Genomic DNA, 20,854 nt, shown 5'->3' on the forward strand with positions numbered 1-20,854 from the left:
GGGACCGTCGCTGGGGGCTCCGGACTGGGGACCGTCGCTGCAGGCTCCGGACTAGGGACCGTCGCTGCAGGCTCCGGACTAGGGACCGTCGCTGCAGGCTCCGGACTGGGGACCGTCGCTGGAGGTTCCGGACATGGGACCGTCGCTGGAGGCTCCGGACTGGGGACCCTCGCTGGAAGCCCCGGACTGGGGACCCTCGTTGTAGGCCCCGGACTGGGGACCATCGCTGGAGGCCTCGGACTGTGGACCGTCGCTGGAGGCCCCGGACTGGGGACCGTCGCTGGAGGCCCCGGACTGGGGACCCTCGCTGGAGGCCCCGGACTGGGGACCGTCGCTGGAGGCTCCGGACTGGGAGACCGTCGCTGGAGGCTCCGGACTGGGGACCCTCGCTGGAGGCCCCGGACTGGGGACCGTCGCTGGAGGCTCCGGACTGGGGACCGTCGCTGGAGGCTCCGGACTGGGGACCGTCGCTGCAGGCTCCGGACTAGGGACCGTCGCTGGGGGCTCCGGACTGGGGACCGTCGCTGCAGGCTCCGGACTAGGGACCGTCGCTGCAGGCTCCGGACTAGGGACCGTCGCTGCAGGCTCCGGACTGGGGACCGTCGCTGGAGGTTCCGGACATGGGACCGTCGCTGGAGGCTCCGGACTGGGGACCCTCGCTGGAAGCCCCGGACTGGGGACCCTCGTTGTAGGCCCCGGACTGGGGACCATCGCTGGAGGCCCCGGACTGGGGACCGTCGCTGGAGGCCCCGGACTGGGGACCGTCGCTGGAGGCCCCGGACTGGGGACCGTCGCTGGAGGCCCCGGACTGGGGACCGTCGCTGGAGGCTCCGGACTGGGGACCGTCGCTGGAGGCTCCGGACTGGGGACCGTCGCTGGAGGCTCCGGACTGGGGACCGTCGCTGCAGGCTCCGGACTGGGGACCGTCGCTGGAGGCTCCGGACTGGGGACCCTCGTTGTAGGCCCCGGACTGGGGACCATCGCTGGAGGCCCCGGACTGGGGACCGTTGCTGGAGGCCCCGGACTGGGGACCGTCGCTGGAGGCCCCGGACTGGGGACCGTCGCTGGAGGCCCCGGACTGGGGACCGTCGCTGGAGGCTCCGGACTGGGGACCGTCGCTGGAGGCTCCGGACTGGGGACCGTCGCTGGAGGCTCCGGACTGGGGACCGTCGCTGGAGGCTCCGGACTGGGGACCGTCGCTGGAGGCTCCGGACTGGGGACCCTCGTTGTAGGCCCCGGACTGGGGACCGTCGCTGGAGGCTCCGGACTGGGGACCGTCGCTGCAGGCTCCGGACTGGGGACCGTCGCTGGAGGCTCCGGACATGGGACCGTCGCTGGAGGCTCCGGACTGGGACCCTCGCTGGAGGCTCCGGACTGGGGACCGTCGCTGGAGGCTCTGTACTGGGGACCGTCGCTGGAGGCTCCGTACTGGGGACCGTCGCTGGAGGCTCCGGACTGGAGACCGTCGCTTAGCTTTAAAACAGAAATGTCAGGGCCAAATTTCTGTTCCTAGTCCGCCCCTGCTTGCACAATGTACTTTTAATGAAATCTCAACTGCAATTCAGCTCATTTGGTTGTACTATTCATTAGATGAAGCACAATGATAACACATTCCGTTGTACAGATAAACAAAATATCTGTCATTGTTTTCTCATTTGAACTTTGTGCTAAATGGTTGAAAGTGCAGATATAACGCATTTATGTGAAAACCAAATTCCATTGGAATTCCATTGGAATTTGGTTGTGTTTTTGGATGGTTGAAAGCATAGTGATAACACATTGGGAATTCAACAAACTTTTGGCTGTCTTTTTGAATGGGTGAATGTAGGTTAAATTCTCATTGATCAACATCTCAACCAAATATCCCCAAAATGTCCATGTTGAAATGACGTGTTGTGCCCAGTGGGATGTCACTGCAACATACATGTTAATAATATGTCAGCTATGGTGACAATTTACCTACAAAGTTTAAATGTTACTTTTTTGTTACATATTCCACCAATGCCACTATAATCCACTTTACCACAAATCATTAACATGTGGCCATAATGATGCAATGCTCTTTGGCTTTAACCAAATGCAAATAAACTTTTTCACATACTAAATGTGAGACTCAAATGGTAACTTCTGGAGCATAATAAAGAAAAATCTGCAGGAAATGCTCTGGTTATATGGAAATATACAAACAAGCGTTCTAGCACGCTGCAGATGCCAAGTTCCATGCCAAGGTGTTAAGGGAAAAGAACAGTACTTTAATCGCATCTGAGGTTACTTTTCCTGGGGTACGATGCCCGGAGTAATGACTCATCCCATGGGGGCAAGAAAGTGGTACTTTTGTCTACAGACTCCTACAATAGATTGAACATGCATAAAGTTGAGTGAAACTTAACAATGGTACCTGAGTCTGTGCATAAAATCAGAAATACTATGATGGAACAATGGACTTTTGCGTTTAATGAAAAGGACAGGAAATGGTCTTGCAAAATATCAGTGTGTGAGACAAAGACAGGTCTGTTCGGGGAGAAGGTTGTCTGGGTGTCAAGTGAAAGATCATATTGTACCGTGAAGTTTCGTTGCAACTTGTTGTCTTAGTAACATAACAGGTTCAGGTAAATAGCCATTCTGTGTGTCATGGCAAAGCTCACCTGTCAAAGTTAAACTGTGTATGTTGACTGACTGACCTACCTGGGGAAAATAGAAGCAGGTTTGTCTATGCTTTCAAACAGACGCTATTACGAGAGAGGAAATCCATCTGTTTATGGTTGTGTGCAATTTTATATGTTTGTGCAGGCAGACACCATATATAGAGTGAGATGGGGGAGGGTGGAGTTGCACGACAATGGTATATTTTCAATATTCACACAAAGTACATATCCTCTTCCATCTCCTTCTGCATGATAGCATCTGCCCGCAGGGTGTCAAAGTGGGAGGAGCAGCCCTGCCCTACATGACGTAATACCTCCCTGTATAACACCCTTCTCTATTCCTCCCTTCTGCCTCCCCACCCATGTCCTCCACCCTCCCTCCCTCCCTCATTCCGCCCCGTGCAGCATAAAAAGGGAACAGTGGCTGGGCCGTGCACCACATTCTCTCTCCTCTTCATCCCAGGCAGGCAGACTCCCTCTCAGCAGCCATGTCCTTCTCCAGATCTAGCATGTCCTACAGCAGCAGCGGTGGTGGAGGTGGCACCATATCCATGAGGTCTTTAGGTGGAGGTGGAATGGGTATGGGTATGGGCTCCTCACGCTTCTCCTCGATGGGTGGTGGTGGTGGTGGAGGAGGCCGCGTCACTGCCATGAGGGCCGGCAGTGTGTATGGAGGTGCAGGAGGCTCTGGGGTGCGCATCTCAAGCTCCTCGTTTGGTTCCGGCGGCGGAGGTGGTGGTGGCGGTTATGGTTTCGGAATGGGAGGTGGTGGCGGCGGAGGTGGCGGTTATGGTTTCGGCATGGGAGGGGGTGGTGGTGGCGGCGGTGGAGCCGACCTCCATGTGTCAGCCAACGAGAAGGCCACAATGCAGAACCTGAACGACCGCCTGTCCAACTACTTGGAGAAGGTGCGCTCTCTGGAGGCGGCCAACGCCGAGCTGGAGCTGAAGATCCGTCAGTTCATGGAGAGTAAGTCGTCTCCCAGCGCTCGCGACTATTCTCGCTTCCACGCTACTATCGCCGACCTGCAGGACAAGGTACGTGACATGTGTCCTAGATGGCAAAAGCACTAAATAATGACACCTCAGCATGTCAAAACATGGTAATGTCTGCAAAGTGACAATGTTATGCTTTGTTAGAGAGTACAGATACACGGTACACATGTCATCATCTTGTTTTCCAACAAGTTACTAAGAGTGATATGAATATGATTTGCTAAATGCTAAATGATACACATTTGTTATAATTGATTCAACCAAGATATTTCACCAAAGATAGATGCAAAGACGGTACGCATATTTGCAGCTGAAGTATTGAAAATAAAGCAGATCATTGAAATCAATCCTTCCTGTCTGTTAAGAGCCCCCAGGCGATTGCTAAAGGTACAATTTGTTTCTTTGTGTCATGCTTTAAAATGATCATAATGACAATAGATTCCCTTTAATGCTTCTATGAGCTATCATTTACAGTGCAGCTGAAACTCAGATCTCAATGATTACAGTGTGGTATCACAGTTTGTGCCTACTGCATTAGAATGAAATTCCATGCATGCCCCATCCTGAAATGTTTTGCCATCCTCCACCTCTCAGATCCAGGCTGCCACTTGCTGGAATGGAGGCATCTATCTGAACATCGACAACGCAAAGCTCGCTGCAGATGACTTCAGAACCAAGTAAGTATATCCAACACCATCCACATATACAGAACACTGTTGGTGCATTCCCTTAACCAAATGGAATAACCCAAATCTGTAAAAACCCTCATACTGGTTATTACAGAATTTTGTGTTGAAACTACAAAAAAGAAATCAAATGACACCATAACCACACCCTCCCAACAGACATATCAGAAACCTGGTGTTACTTTCTGTTATTTTCCCAAAACCTAATGGAATACTAGAATCTATAACCCCCTGCTATTCCCACAGAGGAACACATTCAGGCAGTTCTTTGACCTAAGCTCTCTCTATCTCTCAGGTATGAGAACGAGCTGGCCATGCGTCAGTCGGTGGAGGCGGACATCGCCGGACTGAAGAGGATGCTGGACGAGATGACCATGGCCAGATCTGACCTGGAGATGCAGATCGAGGGGCTGAAGGAGGAGCTCATCTATCTCAGGAAGAACCATGAGGAGGTGGGTGTAGGCTGGAACATATCCATACAGTCCCTTAAAGTATTACGTCTATTGACCATGTCAACCTGCTAGGGGTCTTCACTAGAACACCCCTGCTGGCTTTCAAGCACATCTGTATCAAGCAATGGTGTTCAAATGTATAATGAAGACAGAGGGCAGCTCAAGTTGTTACCATCAGCAGAGGTTAGTCACTCACCCCTATGTGTTTCTCCACAGGAGCTGCTGGCCATGAGGGCACAGATGACTGGACAGATCAACGTGGAGGTGGACGCAGCACCACAGGAGGACCTGTCCAGAGTCATGGCTGAGATCCGTGAGCAGTACGAGTCCGTTAGTGCCAAGAACCAGCGCGACCTGGAGGCCTGGTTCCAGACCAAGGTAGAACCTCTAGAACCTCTAAACTATGTTCATGGTGTAGATGTTCCTTTACTTCTAGTTGGTAACGTTGTCACATTCTATCATGAGCTGTATGTTGGTTTGTTCATGTGATGATTGACCATTGTTTTACAGACGGAGACGTTGAACAAGGAGGTGGCATCCAGCACAGAGGTTCTCCAGACCTCAAAGTCAGAGATCTCAGAGATCCGTCGCACACTTCAGGGCCTGGAAATCGAACTGCAGTCACAGCTCAGCATGGTGAGCCGTAATTTCAAACATCTGACCAATGACCAAAGTTTAGGGGACATTACTTACACAACTTTCTGCAACTTTCTTCAATAATCAACAATTGACTCTCATCATTCTCTACCATCCCTCAAGTATCTCACTTTCACCTGGACTCTAACACTATCCCTCAAGTTGTTATAGCCAGGCACCACTCCCTTACGATAGGTAACCTCTACCTGCCTGCACATTGAATTACTAGAGCTAACTTTTTCAGTATGACTGTAAACATTCCAAATTCCAAACCTACTCCCACAGTTTTTGACCCATCATCTCTATCTCTCCCGGCCAATAGAAAGGCTCCCTGGAGAACACGCTGGCGGAGACGGAGGGCCGTTACTCCATGCAGCTGGGACGCCTCCAGAACCAAGTGACCAGTCTGGAGGAGCAGCTAGTGTCTCTCCGCAGCGACATGGAACGCCAGGGCCAGGAGTACAAGATGCTGCTGGACATCAAGACACGCCTGGAGATGGAGATCGCTGAGTACAGGAGGCTGCTGGATGGAGAGGCTAGCGGGTAAGGCAGGATGGGAAGTGGGGTGACAAGGGTCCTTGAAACAAGTGAAAATGAATTCATGTTTCCTTCAACATTTGACTTTATAAAAAAATGTTATTTTGAAGTTGACCTTAATATGAGACATTGTTACTTTTGACATGAATCTACTGGTGTTTGACCTTTAATAGATACTTATTATGATCATAGATCATAGATGCTAACTATGCTAACCATGGGTTTCCCTTCCTAACAGCCTCGGCCTCAGCTCCTCGAAATCTGTCCACAGCTCCTCCAGCTCCCACATCAGCTCCTCCAGCTCTGGCCCCGGCTCCTCCACCAAAGGCAAGGTGGTGATCATCACAGAGGAAATTGTGGACGGCAAGGTTGTCTCCTCAAGTGGAACCAAGCACACCACATAAGGTCCCACACACGCAGCGAGCACTGAAGCAAGCGACAGGTTAACCCCATAGAAATTACTAGAATGGGTATAGGAAATGAGAGGCCAGCACATGGAATATTACTGCTCCCCAGTGCTTTATTCATGCAACCTAAAATCAACGTTTCAACTTATACAAAGTTCTCATCAGATGAAAAATTCCTATCTTCGTTATATGTGTTATTTGTTTCGACAAGCTCTGGTTAACTCTAGTTTAAGATGTGCATACCATCCTCCTGTTCTTTCTAGAATGGCTAAATCCCCTCAGACACCCATCATGGATCATTGACTTGAATGGGGATTTATTTTCCGGTAATTCTATTTCTATGGTTAACACCTCCAGAACAACACATTCTACTACATCTGGATGGAACACCAACAACAGACCCCATTGTGAATGTAATAAAGATGCTCTGACTTGCTGACACCATCATTCTGTTTTCTGTGTCTTTCAACTTGATTTATCTGATCTGGCGTGCTCCCATACATCTGACTATCATATAGGCTGTTATCTTTTGCACATGAGGCCAATTCTATGGTCTTGAGAAAGTATATGTGTCATTATGATCTTGAATAGTGTAATTTATGACATTCACTTGTACTGAGTTTAATACTAGGCAAAACAAATTGAAATATTGATATTAGAAAAATGTCAGCAAAATTATATATTTCTATCTCTATTCAGAGTTTTATACTGTATGGTGTGTGTTTGTGGAGTCAACTGTAGGGCTGTACACCATGTTACGTGGAAATATTTAGATTTGAAAACAATACACTTTAAATTAGATGCCAAAATGTATCTGCTATGACATCCGTACTCACGTATTCATATAGTCTGTCTATGATAAAGCATGAATATCTCTGAAACAAGTGAAACCATACAGTCCATTCTCATTCAACCACATAATCTTTATTGATGGTTCTGTTGACAAATTATTACTTGATCTCATCCACATCCACATCGTGGTTCTGGGTGTTCTCCATCATACCTACCATGTAGGTGTAATAGTGTCTGTGTGTAGCTGGTGTAGAGGAGGCAGGCGCAGGACAGCAGATGTGAGTAATAAACGTAATTTACTCAAATATTCACGAATACAACGCAAATATGCGAGCCCACAATAACGGACCCTATTACAAAACAAACAATCACTCCCAAACAACCATGGGGGAACAGAGGGTTAAATAATGAACAAGTAATTGGGGGAATGAAACCAGGTGTGTAAGACAAGGACAAAACAAATGGAAAATGAAAAGTGGATTGGCGATGGCTAGAAGGCCGGTGACGTCGACCGCCGAATGCCGCCCGAACAAGGAGAGGGACCGACTTCGGCGGAAGTCGTGACAGTAGGTCTATGGAGGTAGCTGAGGTGCATGAGCCTCCTATTTTTTATACTGAAGTCAATGTAGCCAGAGGAGGACGGAAAATAGCTGTCCTCCGGCTACACCAGGGTGCTACACTAGAGTGTCCTGTTGAGACTACTGTAGATCTTCATTGCGAAAGTGTGTTTTAGGTCATCAGGTATTTGGTGATGTGAGTATATGTAGTATAGTTGTATTTAAAAAGCATATTTTTTAAATTTAGAATTGTTTATTATTTTTCTGAAAATCACTGAGTATCTTCTCTGAGGAGCCTCCACTGTTACACAACATCAGTAGGCATTGGAGTTAGAGGATGGTCAGTTCGCTTTGACAGATATGACTGTGGGAGACTTAGAAGAATTGGGAAACTCATACAAGGCCCGAAAAGTAGAGTGCTCTACTCACAGTGGTGCACAGCCATAAATCAAGATGCAGACCACATATACACTACATTGCCAAAAGTATGTGGACACTTGCTCGTCAAACACCTCATTCCAAAATCATGGGCATTACTATGAAGTTGGTCCCCCCTTTGCTACAATAACATCCTACACTCTTCTGGGAAGGCTTTCCACTAGATGTAGGAACATTGCTGCGGGTACTTGGTTCTATTCAGCCTCAAGAGCATTAGTGAGGTCGGGCACTGATATTTGGTTATTAGGCCTGGCTCGCAGTTGGTGTTCCATTTCATCCCAAAGTTGTCGATAGAATGTCATTGTATGCTGTAGCGTTAAGATTTCTCTTCACTGGAACTAACGGGCCTATCCGGAACCATGAAAACCAGCCTCAGACCATTATTCCTCCTCCACCAAGCTTTACAGTTGGCACTATGCATTCGGGCCAGTAGCATTTTTCTGGCATCTGCCAAACCCAGATTCATCCCAGTGTTGGTGAAGCGTGATTCTTCACTCCAGAGAACACGTTTCCACTGCTTCAGAGTCCAATGGATCGAACTTTACACCACTCTATCAGAAACTTGGCATTGCTCATGGTGGTCGTAGGCTTTTGTGCGGCTGCTCAGCCATGGAAACATATTTCATAAAGCTCCCGGCTAACAGTTTATGTGCTGACCTTGCTTCCAGAGGCAGTTTGGAACTCGGTAGTGAGTGTTGCAACCGAGGAGAGACAATTTTTATGCGCTTCAGCACTCGGCGGTGAGCTTGTGTGGCCTACCACTTTGTGGCTGAGCCGTTGTTGCTCCTAGATGTTTCCACTTCATAATAACAGCTCTTACAGTTGTCCGGGGCAGCACCAGCAGTGCATACATTTGACGAACTGATTTGCTGGAAAGGTGGCATCCTATGGCGGTGCCCCGTTGAAAGTCACTGAGCTCTTCAGTAAGGCCAATCTACTGCAATGTTTGTTTATGGAGATTGCACAGCTGTGTGCTTGATTTTATACATGTGTCAGCAACGGGTGTGGCTGAAATAGCAAATCCACTAATTTGAAGGAGTGTCCACATACTTTTGGCCATGTAGTGTATGATAGATGATATAGTGATTCATGCATTCAGATGAACTTATTATATCTAATTTGATTGCATTGGCCTGGCACCTTGTTTGTGTGAACACGCCAATGCAAACTCACTGACTGACTGCACCCTTCTGATTTAGCATTTCTCAGAAAAGCCCATAATTTCACAAATGTAATAAGACACGTGATAGCACTTGGGATTTGAATCCATTTCAACTAGTATGTGGTCTAGAAATTACTGCTTTAGCATGTCTTCTTTTAGACATATTTGTTCATGCGAAGGGGGTCTGTTTGTTCCTACGTTGGGGACATTTTGTGTCTAGAAGAACCAGTTATAGAATGCCAATGGACAGGGGTTGAGTTCTGGGTGAATCTAGTGACTGTCAGTGGCTCTATGTGCTGTTGTGCTTGGCTCGGCTCTCTGTGACTGGGTTTTATTCAGCCACAAACAACCAGGAAAAATGTTAGGAATAATTAAAGGATGAGGCTAAGGTGAGGAGGTATATTTTAGTTTTTACAAACTTTAGACAAGTCTTAGGGCAACATTTATCTATTGTTTTTGGACTGAGGCTGGAGCACTCAGGAATACTCAACACCTCTTGGAAAGCAATTCTGTCATGTCTTTGGCATTAAAATATGTGTAATTCTCGCTCCTTTCATATTTATTTTGATCCTGACAAATTCCCCAGTTCCTGCCGGTGACAAGCATACCCATAACATGATGCTGACATCCTAATGCTTAAAAATAGTTTCCCCTGTGTTGTGTTGTGTTTTCAGAATCAAAATAGATAATGGAGCAACGCCCAGGTAAAATGTTAGAGGAAAATGGTAACCTCTGGAGCGTGATAAAAAAAATCAGCAAGAAATGCTGTGGTTATATGGGAATATGCAGATGCCAAGTTCCCTGCCAAGGTGTTAAGGGAAAAGAACAGTACTTTAATCCCATCTGGGGTGAGTTCTTCTGGGGTACGATGACCCGAGTAATGAAAAAAGTGGTAAATAAAGTGGTAAAAGTAATGAAAAACTACTTTTGTCGATCCTGCAGACTCCTACAGTAGATGGAACACGCATAAAGTTGAGTGAAACTTAGGAAAATGGAACCTGAGTCTATGCATAAAATCAGAAAATCTATCAAGGAACAATCGACTGTTGTGTTTAAGGAAAAAGACAGGTCTGTTCGGGGAGAATGTTGTCTGGGTGTCAAGCGAAAGATCATATTGTACCGGGAAATGTCTTTGCAACTTGTTGTCTTGGTAACATAACAGGTACAGGTAAATAGCCATTCAGTGTTTCAAAAAATATGCTCAGAAAACATGGCAAAGCTCACCTGTCACAGCATATCAAAGTTATACAGTGTGTGTTGACTGATTAAATGACTAATAGAAGCAGGCCTGTCTATGCTTTAAACCAGATGCTTTTACGGGAGAGGAATTCCATCTCTTTATGGGAGTGTGCACTTCTATATGTTTGTGTGAGTGCCTGCAAGCACCCTGTCGGCTCACACCACCTATAGAGTGAGATGGGGGAGAGTGGAGTTGCACAACAATAGTATATTTTCAAAATTTGCATATCCACACATACACTACATATCTTTCTTTCCTCTTCCGTCTTCTGCATCCTAACGTGTCAAAGTGGGGGAGGAGCCTTGCGCTACATGACGTAATACCTCCCTCTATTCCTCCCTTCTCTATTCCTCCCTTCTCTATTCCTCCCTTCTGCCTCCCCACCCATGTCCTCCACCCACCCTCCCTCCCGCCATGTGCAGCATAAAAAGGGAACAGTGGCTGGGATGTGCACCACATTCTCTCTCCTCTTCATCCCAGGCAGGCAGACTCCCTCTCAGCAGCCATGTCCTTCTCCAGATCTAGCATGTCCTACAGCAGCAGCGGTGGTGGAGGTGGCACCATGTCCATGAGGTCTGGAGGTGGAGGTGGAATGGGTATGGGTATGGGCTCCTCACGCTTCTCCTCGATGGGTGGTGGTGGTGGTGGAGGAGGCCGCGTCACTGCCATGAGGGCCGGCAGTGTGTATGGAGGTGCAGGAGGCTCTGGGGTGCGTATCTCTAGCTCCTCGTTTGGTTCCGGCGGCGGAGGTGGTGGTGGCGGTTATGGTTTCGGAATGGGAGGGGTGGTGGTGGCGGCGGTGGAGCTGACCTCCATGTGTCAGCCAATGAGAAGGCCACAATGCAGAACCTGAACGACCGCCTGTCCAACTACTTGGAGAAGGTGCGCAAGCTAGAGGCGGCCAACGCCGAGCTGGAGCTGAAGATCCGTCAGTTCATGGAGAGCAAGACGTCTCCCATCTCTCGTGACTACTCTACCTTCTACGCTACTATCGCCGACCTGCAGGACAAGGTACGTGACATGTGTCCTTGATAGCAAGAGCACTCAATAATGACATCACAGCATGTCAAAACATGGTAATGTCTGCAAAGTGACAATGTTATGCTTCGCTAGAGAGTACATGTACATGGTGTACACATGTCAGTTACTGAGAGTTATACATGACTATTGGAAAATGCAAAATTATATGCATTTGTTATAATTGATTCAACCAAGATATTGCACCAAAGATTGATGCTAAGACAGTATGCATATTTGCAGCTGAAGCATCGAAAATATAGCAGATCATTGAAGCCAATCCTTCCTGTCTGTTAAGAGCCCCTAGGCGATTGCGAAAGGTGCAATTTGTTTCTTTGTGTCATGCTTTACAATGTACACAAAGACAACAGGTTCCCTGTAATGCTTCTTTGGGCTATCATATACAGTGCAGCTGAAACTCAGATCTCAATGATTACAGTGTGGTATCACAGTTTGTACGTACTGCATTTGTGTGAAATTCCATGCATGCCCCATCCTGAAATGTTTTTCCATCCTCTACCTCTCAGATCCAGGCTGCTACTCGCGTAAACAGAGGCACCTATCTCAACATTGACAACTCAAAGCTTGCTGCAGACGACTTCAGAACCAAGTAAGTATATCCAACACCATCCACATATACAGAACACTGCTGGTGCATTCCATTAACCAAATGGAGTAACCCCAAATCTGTAGAAATCCTCAATGTTTTTATTTAATTTTGCATAGAATCTATTAAAAAGGAAATCAAATGACACCATAACCACACCCTCCCAACAGACATATCAGAAGCCTGGTGTTACTTTCTGTTATTTTCCCCAAACTTAATGGAATACTAGATTCTATAACCCCCTTCCTATTCTCACAGAGGAACACATTCAGGCAGTTCTTTGACCTAAGCTCTCTCTATCTCTCAGGTATGAGAACGAGCTGGCCATGCGTCAGTCGGTGGAGGCGGACATTGCCGGGCTGAAGAGGATGCTGGACGAGATGACCATGGCCAGATCTGACCTGGAGATGCAGATCGAGGGGCTGAAGGAGGAGCTCATCTATCTCAAGAAGAACCATGAGGAGGTGGGTGTGGGCTGATGGAACATATCCATACAGTCCCTTAATGTATTACATCTATTGACCATGTCAACCTGCTATGGGTCTTCACTAGAACACCACTGCTGGCTTTCAAGCACATCTGTATCAAGCAATGGTGTTAAAATGTATAATGAAGACAGAGGGCAGGTCAAGTTGTTACCATCAGCAGAGGTTAGTCACTCACCACTATGTGTTTCTCCACAGGAACTGCTGGCCATGAGGACACAGATGACTGGACAGATCAACGTGGAGGTGGACGCAGCACCACAGGAGGACCTGTCCAGAGTCATGGCTGAGATCCGTGAGCAGTACGAGTCCGTTAGTGCCAAGAACCAGCGCGGCCTGGAGGTCTGGTTCCAGACCAAGGTAGAACCTCTAGAACCTCTAAACTATGTTCATGGTGTAGATGTTCCTTCACTTCTAGTTGGTAACATTGTCACATTCTATCATGAGTTGGTTTGTTCCTGTGATGATCGACGACTTATAGTGGTGTAATGTTCTTAAGTAAAAGTACTTTAAAGTACTACTTAAGTAGTTTTGGGGGTATCTGTGCTTTACTGTTTATATTTTTGACAACATTTACTACATTCCTAAAGAAAATAATGTACTCTATACATTTTATCTGACACCCAAAAGTACTTGTTACATTTTGAATGCCTAGCAGGACAGGAAATTGGTCCAATTCATTCAGTTATCAAGAGAACATCCCTGGTAATACCCAACTGCCTCTGATCTGGCAGACTCACTAAACACACATGCTTCATTTGTAAGATATTTCTGAATGTTGGAGTATGCCCCTGGCAAAAAAAACGAATAATTTATACTTTAACTCTTAATACTTAAGTATATTTTAGAAATTACATTTACTTAAGTATATTTAAAACCAAATAGTTGTCGACTTTTACTCAAGTAGTATTTTACTGGGTTTCTTTCACTTTTACTTGAGTCATTTTCTATTAAGGTATGTTTACTTTTACTCAAGTATGACAATAGAGTACTTTTCAACCATTAACAACTTATTATTTTTTACAGACGGAGACGTTGAACAAGGAGGTGGCATCCAGCACAGAGGTTCTCCAGACCTCCAAGTCAGAGATCTCAGAGATCCGTCGCACACTTCAGGGCCTGGAGATCGAACTGCAGTCACAGCCCAGCATGGTGAGTAGTAATTACTAACATCTAACCACAGACAACAGTTTAGGGGACATTACTAACACAACTTTATACAACTTTCTTCAATAATCAACAGTTGACTCTTTCATGATTCTCTTTACCAACCCTCAACTATTTCACTTTCACCTGGTCTCTAACACTATCCCTCAAGTTGTTATAGCCAGGCACCACTCCCTTACGATAGGTAACCTCTACCTGCCTGCACATTGAATTACTAGAGCTAACTTTTTCAGTATGACTGTAAACATTCCAAATTCCAAACCTACTCCCACAGTTTTTGACCCATCATCTCTATCTCTCCCGGCCAATAGAAAGGCTCCCTGGAGAACACGCTGGCGGAGACGGAGGGCCGTTACTCCATGCAGCTGGGACGCCTCCAGAACCAAGTGACCAGTCTGGAGGAGCAGCTAGTGTCTCTCCGCAGCGACATGGAACGCCAGGGCCAGGAGTACAAGATGCTGCTGGACATCAAGACACGCCTGGAGATGGAGATCGCTGAGTACAGGAGGCTGTTGGACGGAGAGGCTAGCGGGTACGGCAGGATGCGAAAACAATGTTAATTTGAAGTTGACCTTAGTATGAGACATGGTTGCTTTAGAGATGAATCTACTGCTATGTGACCTTTAATAGATAGTTATTATGATCATAGATGCTAACTATGCTAACCATTGGTATCCCTTCCTCACAGTCTCGGCCTCAGCTCCTCAAAATCTGGCCACAGCTCCTCCAGCTCCCACATCAGCTCCTCCAGCTCTGGCCCCAGCTCCTCCACCTCCACCACACGCAAGGTGGTGATCGTCACAGAGGAAATGGTGGATGGCAAGGTTGTCTCTTCAAGTGAAACCAAACACGCCTCTTAACGTACCATACACAGCAAGCACTGCAGCAAGCAATGGGTTAACCCCATAGACATATAATTACTAGAATGGGTATAGGAAATGAGAGCCCAGCACATGGAATATTGCTGTTCCCCAGTGCTGTTCCCCAGTGCTATGGTTAACACCTCCAGAACAACACATTCTACTACATCTGGATGGAACACCAACAACAGACCCCATTGTCAATGTAATAAAGATGCTCTGACTTGCTGACACCATCATTCTGTTTTCTGTGTCTTTCAACTTGATTTATCTGATCTGGCGTGCTCCCATACATCTGACTATCATATAGGTTGTTATCTTTTGCACATGAGGCCAATTCTATGGTCTTGAGAAAGTATATGTGTCAGTATGATCTTGAATAGTGTAATTTATTACATTTGCTTCTGCTGAGTTGAGTTTAATTCTTTGCAATATTGAATTGCGGATAGAAGAAGTCTGATTGCTAGTGTCACACACCGGCTTGTAGCCCATAACAAAGAGGGTGACAACGTGGAGATAGTTAATATATATACTTTTGTTATTCCCTAAAGTAAACTAAATACAATTATCAATGGTGTGTGTCGTCAGTAGTGTAAGTGAGCGGTTGCATGCATAGTTGGTGATAATGAGGGGTGTTGAGAGGTGCCAAAACAAAGAAACCACAAAATGCCAGAACCAAAAATAATAGTGTGTCTACGTGGAGAGAGTTTCCTCAATGAATGGGGAAAAGGTGCATATATCTACGGGACACACCCGATCCCAGGTGCGTCCCACATCGCTGACAACCCTCCCGGCTCCGCCCCCCGACATCCCACCAAGGAAAACAAAAGCAAAGAGAAAGAATTTGGCAGACAGAGTGGGAGGGTCGTCACACTAGTTGTCAGCAGAATTACACAATTATAATTCATTAATCAAACTCTCAGTTTTTCAAGCATTAGATTCGGAGTTATATACTGTATGGAGACTGTTTCTGAGGTCAACTGTAGAGCTGTACACCATGTTTTGGTTGAAAGATGTCAAATTGAAAACAATTCATTTGAAATGAGAACACAAAATGTATCTGCTATGACATCCATACTCACAGATTCATATAGTCAGTCTATGATAAAGCATGAATATCTCTGAAACAAGTAAAACCACACAGTCCATTCTCATTCAACCACATAATCTTTATTGATGGTTCTGTTAATAACTTATTTAAAAGACTCAGTGGTTTCCATCACCTTTCCATTCACAGTGGTCTGGGTCACGGTGATCGTCTTAGTAACCACTGGGGAGTCAAAAATGGACAAGGAGTAAATCTCTTTGCAATACTCATACTGAGCACTTTAAAGCATCATTTTAGAATCATTTTTGCTTCTTCATATCTTCTTCATTAGTCCACTTTTGATACAGTTCAAAATAATTGTCAACTTTCAACTGTTGAAGATACAGTATATTGCTTTCAGCTTAAAATCAAGCAAGACCAAGTATCATCAGTCTCATGATGATGCGTTTGGCAAGAAGTTTACAAAGGCCTATTGCCAGCTGTATACAATGGCTCACCTTGGGTGGAGCTGTCGTCCTCTCCATCCAGCAGCCTCCTGTACTCTGCAATCTCCAGCTCCAGCCGGGTCTTGAGGTCCAGCAACATGTCGTACTCCTGCTTGTTGTGGGCGATATTGGCGTGGAGCTGGGAGAGTTGGAGCTCCAGGCTAGTCACCTTGCTCTGGAGCCCTGCCAGCTGAGCAGAGTAGCGCTTCTGGGTGTCTGTCAGGGTGCCCTCTAGGGAGGATTTCTATCAGAGGAGGAGGGAGTGGGTGAAGGGTGAAGGGTGAAGTAGCACCTAGACGCTGATCTTGGGTTAGTTTTGCATTTCTCCCCACTAATGGTTAAATTTAGGATTGGGGGAGGGGAAGCTGATCCTAGATTGTTACCTAGGCAAAACTTCCCCCTGGAGCGAACTAGTGGGTATACTGGTGCCTTGTCCAATGATATACTGCCACAGTATGTGACACTGCTGCACAAGTTTTTCTTCTGTTCAAGGGGGACAGAGTGGGTGCCCTCTCTATTGCACTACACATATGGATAATATTATATTATTGTATAACTCTGTTGCACAAAAGTGTGTGAGAGGTTGTGAATCTGGTGCTCCAATAGACTACACACCCATAAAAATGTTTGGTCAAGTCCAGACATGAGGTGGGCATGTTGCCAAGTTCAAAATGTCAGTAAGGTATTTATGGGTGTCAGAACAATGACATGCAGAGACCTGGCTATAATCCATGCCTGAGTTTTCACTTCCAATTCTATTATGTCTTGTGTCCAATTCTATTATGTCTTGTGTCTTGTGTGTGTGTGTGTGTGTGTGTGTGTGTGTGTGTGTGTGTGTGTGTGTGTGTGTGTGTGTGTGTGTGTGTGTGTGTGTGTGTGTGTGTGTGTGTGTGTGTGTGTGTGTGTGTGTGTGTGTGTGTGTGTGTGTGTGTGTGTGTGTGTGTGTGTGTGTGTGTGGTCTTGTACCATGCTCAGATGGGACTGCAGTTCAATCTGAAGCCTCTGGAGAGTGTTCTTGGACTCCTTCGACTCTGTGAGGCAGCTCACCAGTTGCTCATTGTTTGTCACGACTTCAATCTCCACTGTGGCCAGCTATACAGGTAAAAAAAACAGTAGTCAACACAGTTTACCTCAGAGCCTACTCATTCAGTCTCTAAATTGATTTCCATGCTTCAATAGACCATTGACTTCATCCTATACACGATAATATACATTCTTCATGCTTTAAACATGTTTTTTAATTAACACTTCAAATGTAACACTGAATTTTAATGTTTTTTTTTTTTTTACATTGTCTTAAGCTGAATTGCATTATTCTTATGAGGAAAAAATAAACTTTGGAGAGTAACTCTTTTGGATAAATGACTACATACAGTAAGTATCTTGGTCATTCAGCTCACCTTGCCCTGGTACCAGGCTTCCAGCTCTTTGCGGTTCTTGACGGCCACAGACTCGTAGTGCTTCCTAATCTCGGTCATCGCTGCGTTCAGGTCCTGGGATGGGGCAGCATCCACCGATACATTCACCTGGCTGCCCACGTGGGACTTCACCAGGGCAATCTCCTATAGGTCAAAGGTCAGAGGGCGTAACCTCAGTTAGTAACCATAACAGCCAACAGTAGCTTGACTGCGATTAAACAGGTCTCAACGCTTTAGATACATCTGAGTATTTGATATTACAGTGCAGCACCACACTTGTGATTACATGTTTTTCAACCAGAGGATTTTAAACCTGAGGGACTAAGTTATTGTCAACTAATCTAATGTCTCCTACTGGTCAATATATAACCCATTATGCACCATACATGAACTGTAATGTGTGTGTTTATGGATGTAAGAGTCCCACAAAGGGTAATAGTGAGTTAATGGAAGAAATAAAGAATACTAGGAAGTGTGAGGAGGGGGAGAGGAACTGTGCTGTAAAAAAAACACCCATCCATCTGTGTAAGGGAAATCCTGGTGTGATATCAGCAGAGGTTAGGTAGATGTCATATTTGTGTACTTAACATTAACCGCTCCAATAACACCCCATACAAAACAGGGCTAAGTACTCCTTAGTGGCCAATGATATCCTTCCGCCTAGCAACTGTCGTGGATGCCTACTGAAGTGAGTTTTCTGCTGCTGCAAGTGGAATGAATTACATGTAGGGTCCAATGTATATCGTCACTGAACACTAAGCAAATAATCAATATATTTTTCTAGTACTGTTTGCACTATTAGGTCAGTACTAACAAGTAAACATATGCATGTCATTCCTATTCAGATTCAGTAGCACAAACATATCTGTTGTACTGTAGGTGTGGCTGTGAGGAGGGAGGTGAAAACGTGTAGGCTTTGGTGGACATCAAAGATATGAAGGTATGGCATTTTGTTAGATTTGTGTTGCTAACGCTTTGTGGTTTTGAATGGGTGTACAGTGAAGAACAGCTCCCCTGTGCTATACAGTGTGGTTGTACTGTGAATAACTGTTGCCCGGAACAATCTGTTACCTCCTGGTGGTTCCTCTTGAGCATGATGAGCTCGTCCTTCAGACCCTCGTAATGCATCTCCAGGTCAGAGCGGCCCAGGTTCATGTCACCCAGGACCCTCCTCAGACCACTGATGTCTGCCTCCACTGCCATCCTCATGGCCTGCTCGTTCTCATACCTAAGCAGGGCAAAGGTCAAAGGTCATGCGAAGGTCACACAGGCTACCAATATGTTTTCAGATTGTAGTCTTTTGCTTTGTCTATGGAGTAGGGATGGCTAGACACTGGCCGTGTCTGAATACCCACACTAGCGTACTAAATAGTGTGCGAAAAAGAACGTTTTACAGTGTGTGAAATGTGAAAATAGTAATCGAAATGCATCATCTAATGTGCGAATGCATCGACTCCCACCACTCGTTCATTTTGGTACAGCGTGTCAATTAATCTGTTGTCAAACACGTGAGTCGGAATAGACACATGAATTCTACTAGATCAAACACCAAAATTAGTATGCAGTTTAAGTATGTAATACGCTAGTATGGGTATTCGGACACGGCCATTGATCAGTTTTGCCTTTTCCTCACTAATAGTTATGGATAGGATTTAGCTTGGGTAGGCTGATTTTGGTTCTGTATCTAAAAGGGTAACTTCTACTCAGAGTGTGTTGTGTAGAGCCTTGAGTGACAGATAAATGTTTTATATGAATAGTGTGTCATGATTCATCGTAGTTAGTAGCCCCTTACTTCATCTTGAAGTCCTCAGCAGCAAGCTTGGCATTGTCAATGTCCAGCAAAGTCTTGGCATTGGACCTGGATGCCAAATGGATCTGTGTAACAGAAATCGCAATGACACTGTGTTAATTTTCACTCACATCATTATACACACATTCTCAAGTGACTGACCTGCAGCAAGAATGCCATAAATGAGACTTGGGTTGTGTCCCAATTGGCACCCTATTCCCTATATAATGCACTACTTTTGACCAGGACCCATATGGCTCTGGTCAAAAGTAGTACACATTTTAGGTAATAGCATGCCATTTGGGACTCCATTTGGTATGTAGCTATAGAAAGATAACATGAAATATGAATATGGACGCTTGAAGTTGTAGTTAATGACATTCTTTTAGTACGTAACCTGCATTGGCCTTCAAGGAACAGAACAAAAAATGTTCTCTGACAGAATTCCTTTTGGCTGAAACACCCCCATCCCATCTCACACACATTTCCCTCCTCACACCCATAGATAGGAACAGCTGCAACAACTAACTGCCTGTACACAGAGTAGCCAGCAAATAAATCAACAGTGATGATGGAGTTAGTGCTTTTGGGAATAAGTTAACCTTGTCAGGTGTCAAACACCCCTAATTCTAAGACACACACACACACCCTTCCCCCAATCCTTCTCACCTTGTCCTTCAGGCCAGCGATGGTGGCAAAGTAGGCGCTGTGGTCATGGCAGATAACCGTGCGTGACGCATACCATTCCTTAATTTTCTTCTCCAGCTCGACGTTCTCCTTCTCCAGACATCTCACCTTCTCCAGGTAGGAGGCCAGGCGGTCGTTCAGGTTCTGCATGGTGGACTTCTTGTTGGCTGACACGTGGAGGTCCAGGCCGTCAGCCAGGTCTAAGCCAGCCCTGGAGGAAGATGTGCCGCAGAATCCCCCAGCTTGGCAGGTGGAGATGCGGGAACCGTGGCCACTGGCACCCCCATACACGCTGAGGGCCCTGGAAGAGGTGTAGGATCTGGAGGTGAACGACATAGTGGTGGATGGTGGATGGTGGATGGAGGATTCTGGCTGGCACAGGTACATTAGCAGATGCTGGCTGGATCAGACTTGGACAAAGGATCTGCAGTGACAAGCATCACTCTGGTGGCATGGTTATATACCTGAGGAAAAGGGGCTTGCCCAGGAGTTTGTTGATGACTGTGGACATCCCAAGAATGTGAAGAACCTCTGCTCATTCTCTCCCACCTCCTTCCATTACACTTTCTTCAGGGTGGTGTGGGTCAGCCCCATTTTCTGGTGGAACTCGCACTTCAACTTTTTCTTGTTCCTTAACGAGCATTCCTGGAAAAGCTCTTGTTAGGCTCAGTTACTTGGAGTCCCTCTGCGTTTCACAATGGAGTTAAGGGAGGGGTTGGGGGGTAAGTACTGAGTACAGTCTAA

The 20,854-nt window shown here is 46.2% G+C and overlaps 3 protein-coding genes across 3 annotated transcripts in view; 2 read left to right on the forward strand and 1 right to left on the reverse strand.

Annotated features, from left to right (window-relative positions):
* The window catches only part of LOC139568608 (keratin, type I cytoskeletal 13-like), a 56,997-nt gene extending 42,075 nt beyond the window's left edge, over positions 1-14,922 (forward strand). Inside the window, exon 7 of the mRNA XM_071390546.1 lies at positions 14,512-14,922. Coding sequence (XP_071246647.1) covers positions 14,512-14,683 — 172 coding nt within the window. The 3' untranslated portion in view covers positions 14,684-14,922. The remainder of the gene's footprint in view (positions 1-14,511) is intronic.
* Positions 2,996-6,805, forward strand: LOC139568609 (keratin, type I cytoskeletal 13-like). The gene is made up of 7 exons (XM_071390548.1): positions 2,996-3,682; positions 4,235-4,317; positions 4,622-4,778; positions 4,995-5,156; positions 5,289-5,414; positions 5,737-5,957; positions 6,190-6,805. The coding sequence occupies exons 1-7, from the start codon at positions 3,134-3,136 to the stop codon at positions 6,353-6,355; spliced, it is 1,464 nt and encodes a 487-aa protein (XP_071246649.1). The 5' UTR covers positions 2,996-3,133; the 3' UTR covers positions 6,356-6,805.
* A 909-nt stretch (positions 14,923-15,831) lies between the features above and the next one.
* krt98 (keratin 98) lies at positions 15,832-20,551 on the reverse strand. The gene is made up of 7 exons (XM_071390636.1): positions 20,093-20,551; positions 19,427-19,509; positions 18,706-18,862; positions 17,617-17,778; positions 17,183-17,308; positions 16,229-16,460; positions 15,832-15,953 (listed from the first exon to the last, which is right to left on the reverse strand). The coding sequence occupies exons 1-7, from the start codon at positions 20,495-20,497 to the stop codon at positions 15,877-15,879; spliced, it is 1,242 nt and encodes a 413-aa protein (XP_071246737.1). The 5' UTR covers positions 20,498-20,551; the 3' UTR covers positions 15,832-15,876.
* Between the last annotated feature and the right edge of the window lie 303 nt (positions 20,552-20,854).

The sequence above is a fragment of the Salvelinus alpinus genome, chromosome 2 (genome assembly GCF_045679555.1).
Source record: "Salvelinus alpinus chromosome 2, SLU_Salpinus.1, whole genome shotgun sequence".
Classification (NCBI taxonomy): Eukaryota; Metazoa; Chordata; class Actinopteri; order Salmoniformes; family Salmonidae; genus Salvelinus; species Salvelinus alpinus.

Coding starts and splice junctions, on each gene's coding strand:
- krt98 (XM_071390636.1), bottom strand. CDS start 20,497: ATGTACCTGTGCCAGCCAGAATCCTCCATCCACCATCCACCATCCACC. Junction 16,461..17,182: donor TGCAGTCCCATCTGAGCATG/GTACAAGACCAC, acceptor CTCCTCTGATAG/AAATCCTCCCTAGAGGGCAC. Junction 15,954..16,228: donor GGACGACAGCTCCACCCAAG/GTGAGCCATTGT, acceptor TTGACTCCCCAG/TGGTTACTAAGACGATCACC.
- LOC139568609 (XM_071390548.1), top strand. CDS start 3,134: ATGTCCTTCTCCAGATCTAGCATGTCCTACAGCAGCAGCGGTGGTGGA. Junction 4,779..4,994: donor TCAGGAAGAACCATGAGGAG/GTGGGTGTAGGC, acceptor GTTTCTCCACAG/GAGCTGCTGGCCATGAGGGC. Junction 5,157..5,288: donor AGGCCTGGTTCCAGACCAAG/GTAGAACCTCTA, acceptor ATTGTTTTACAG/ACGGAGACGTTGAACAAGGA.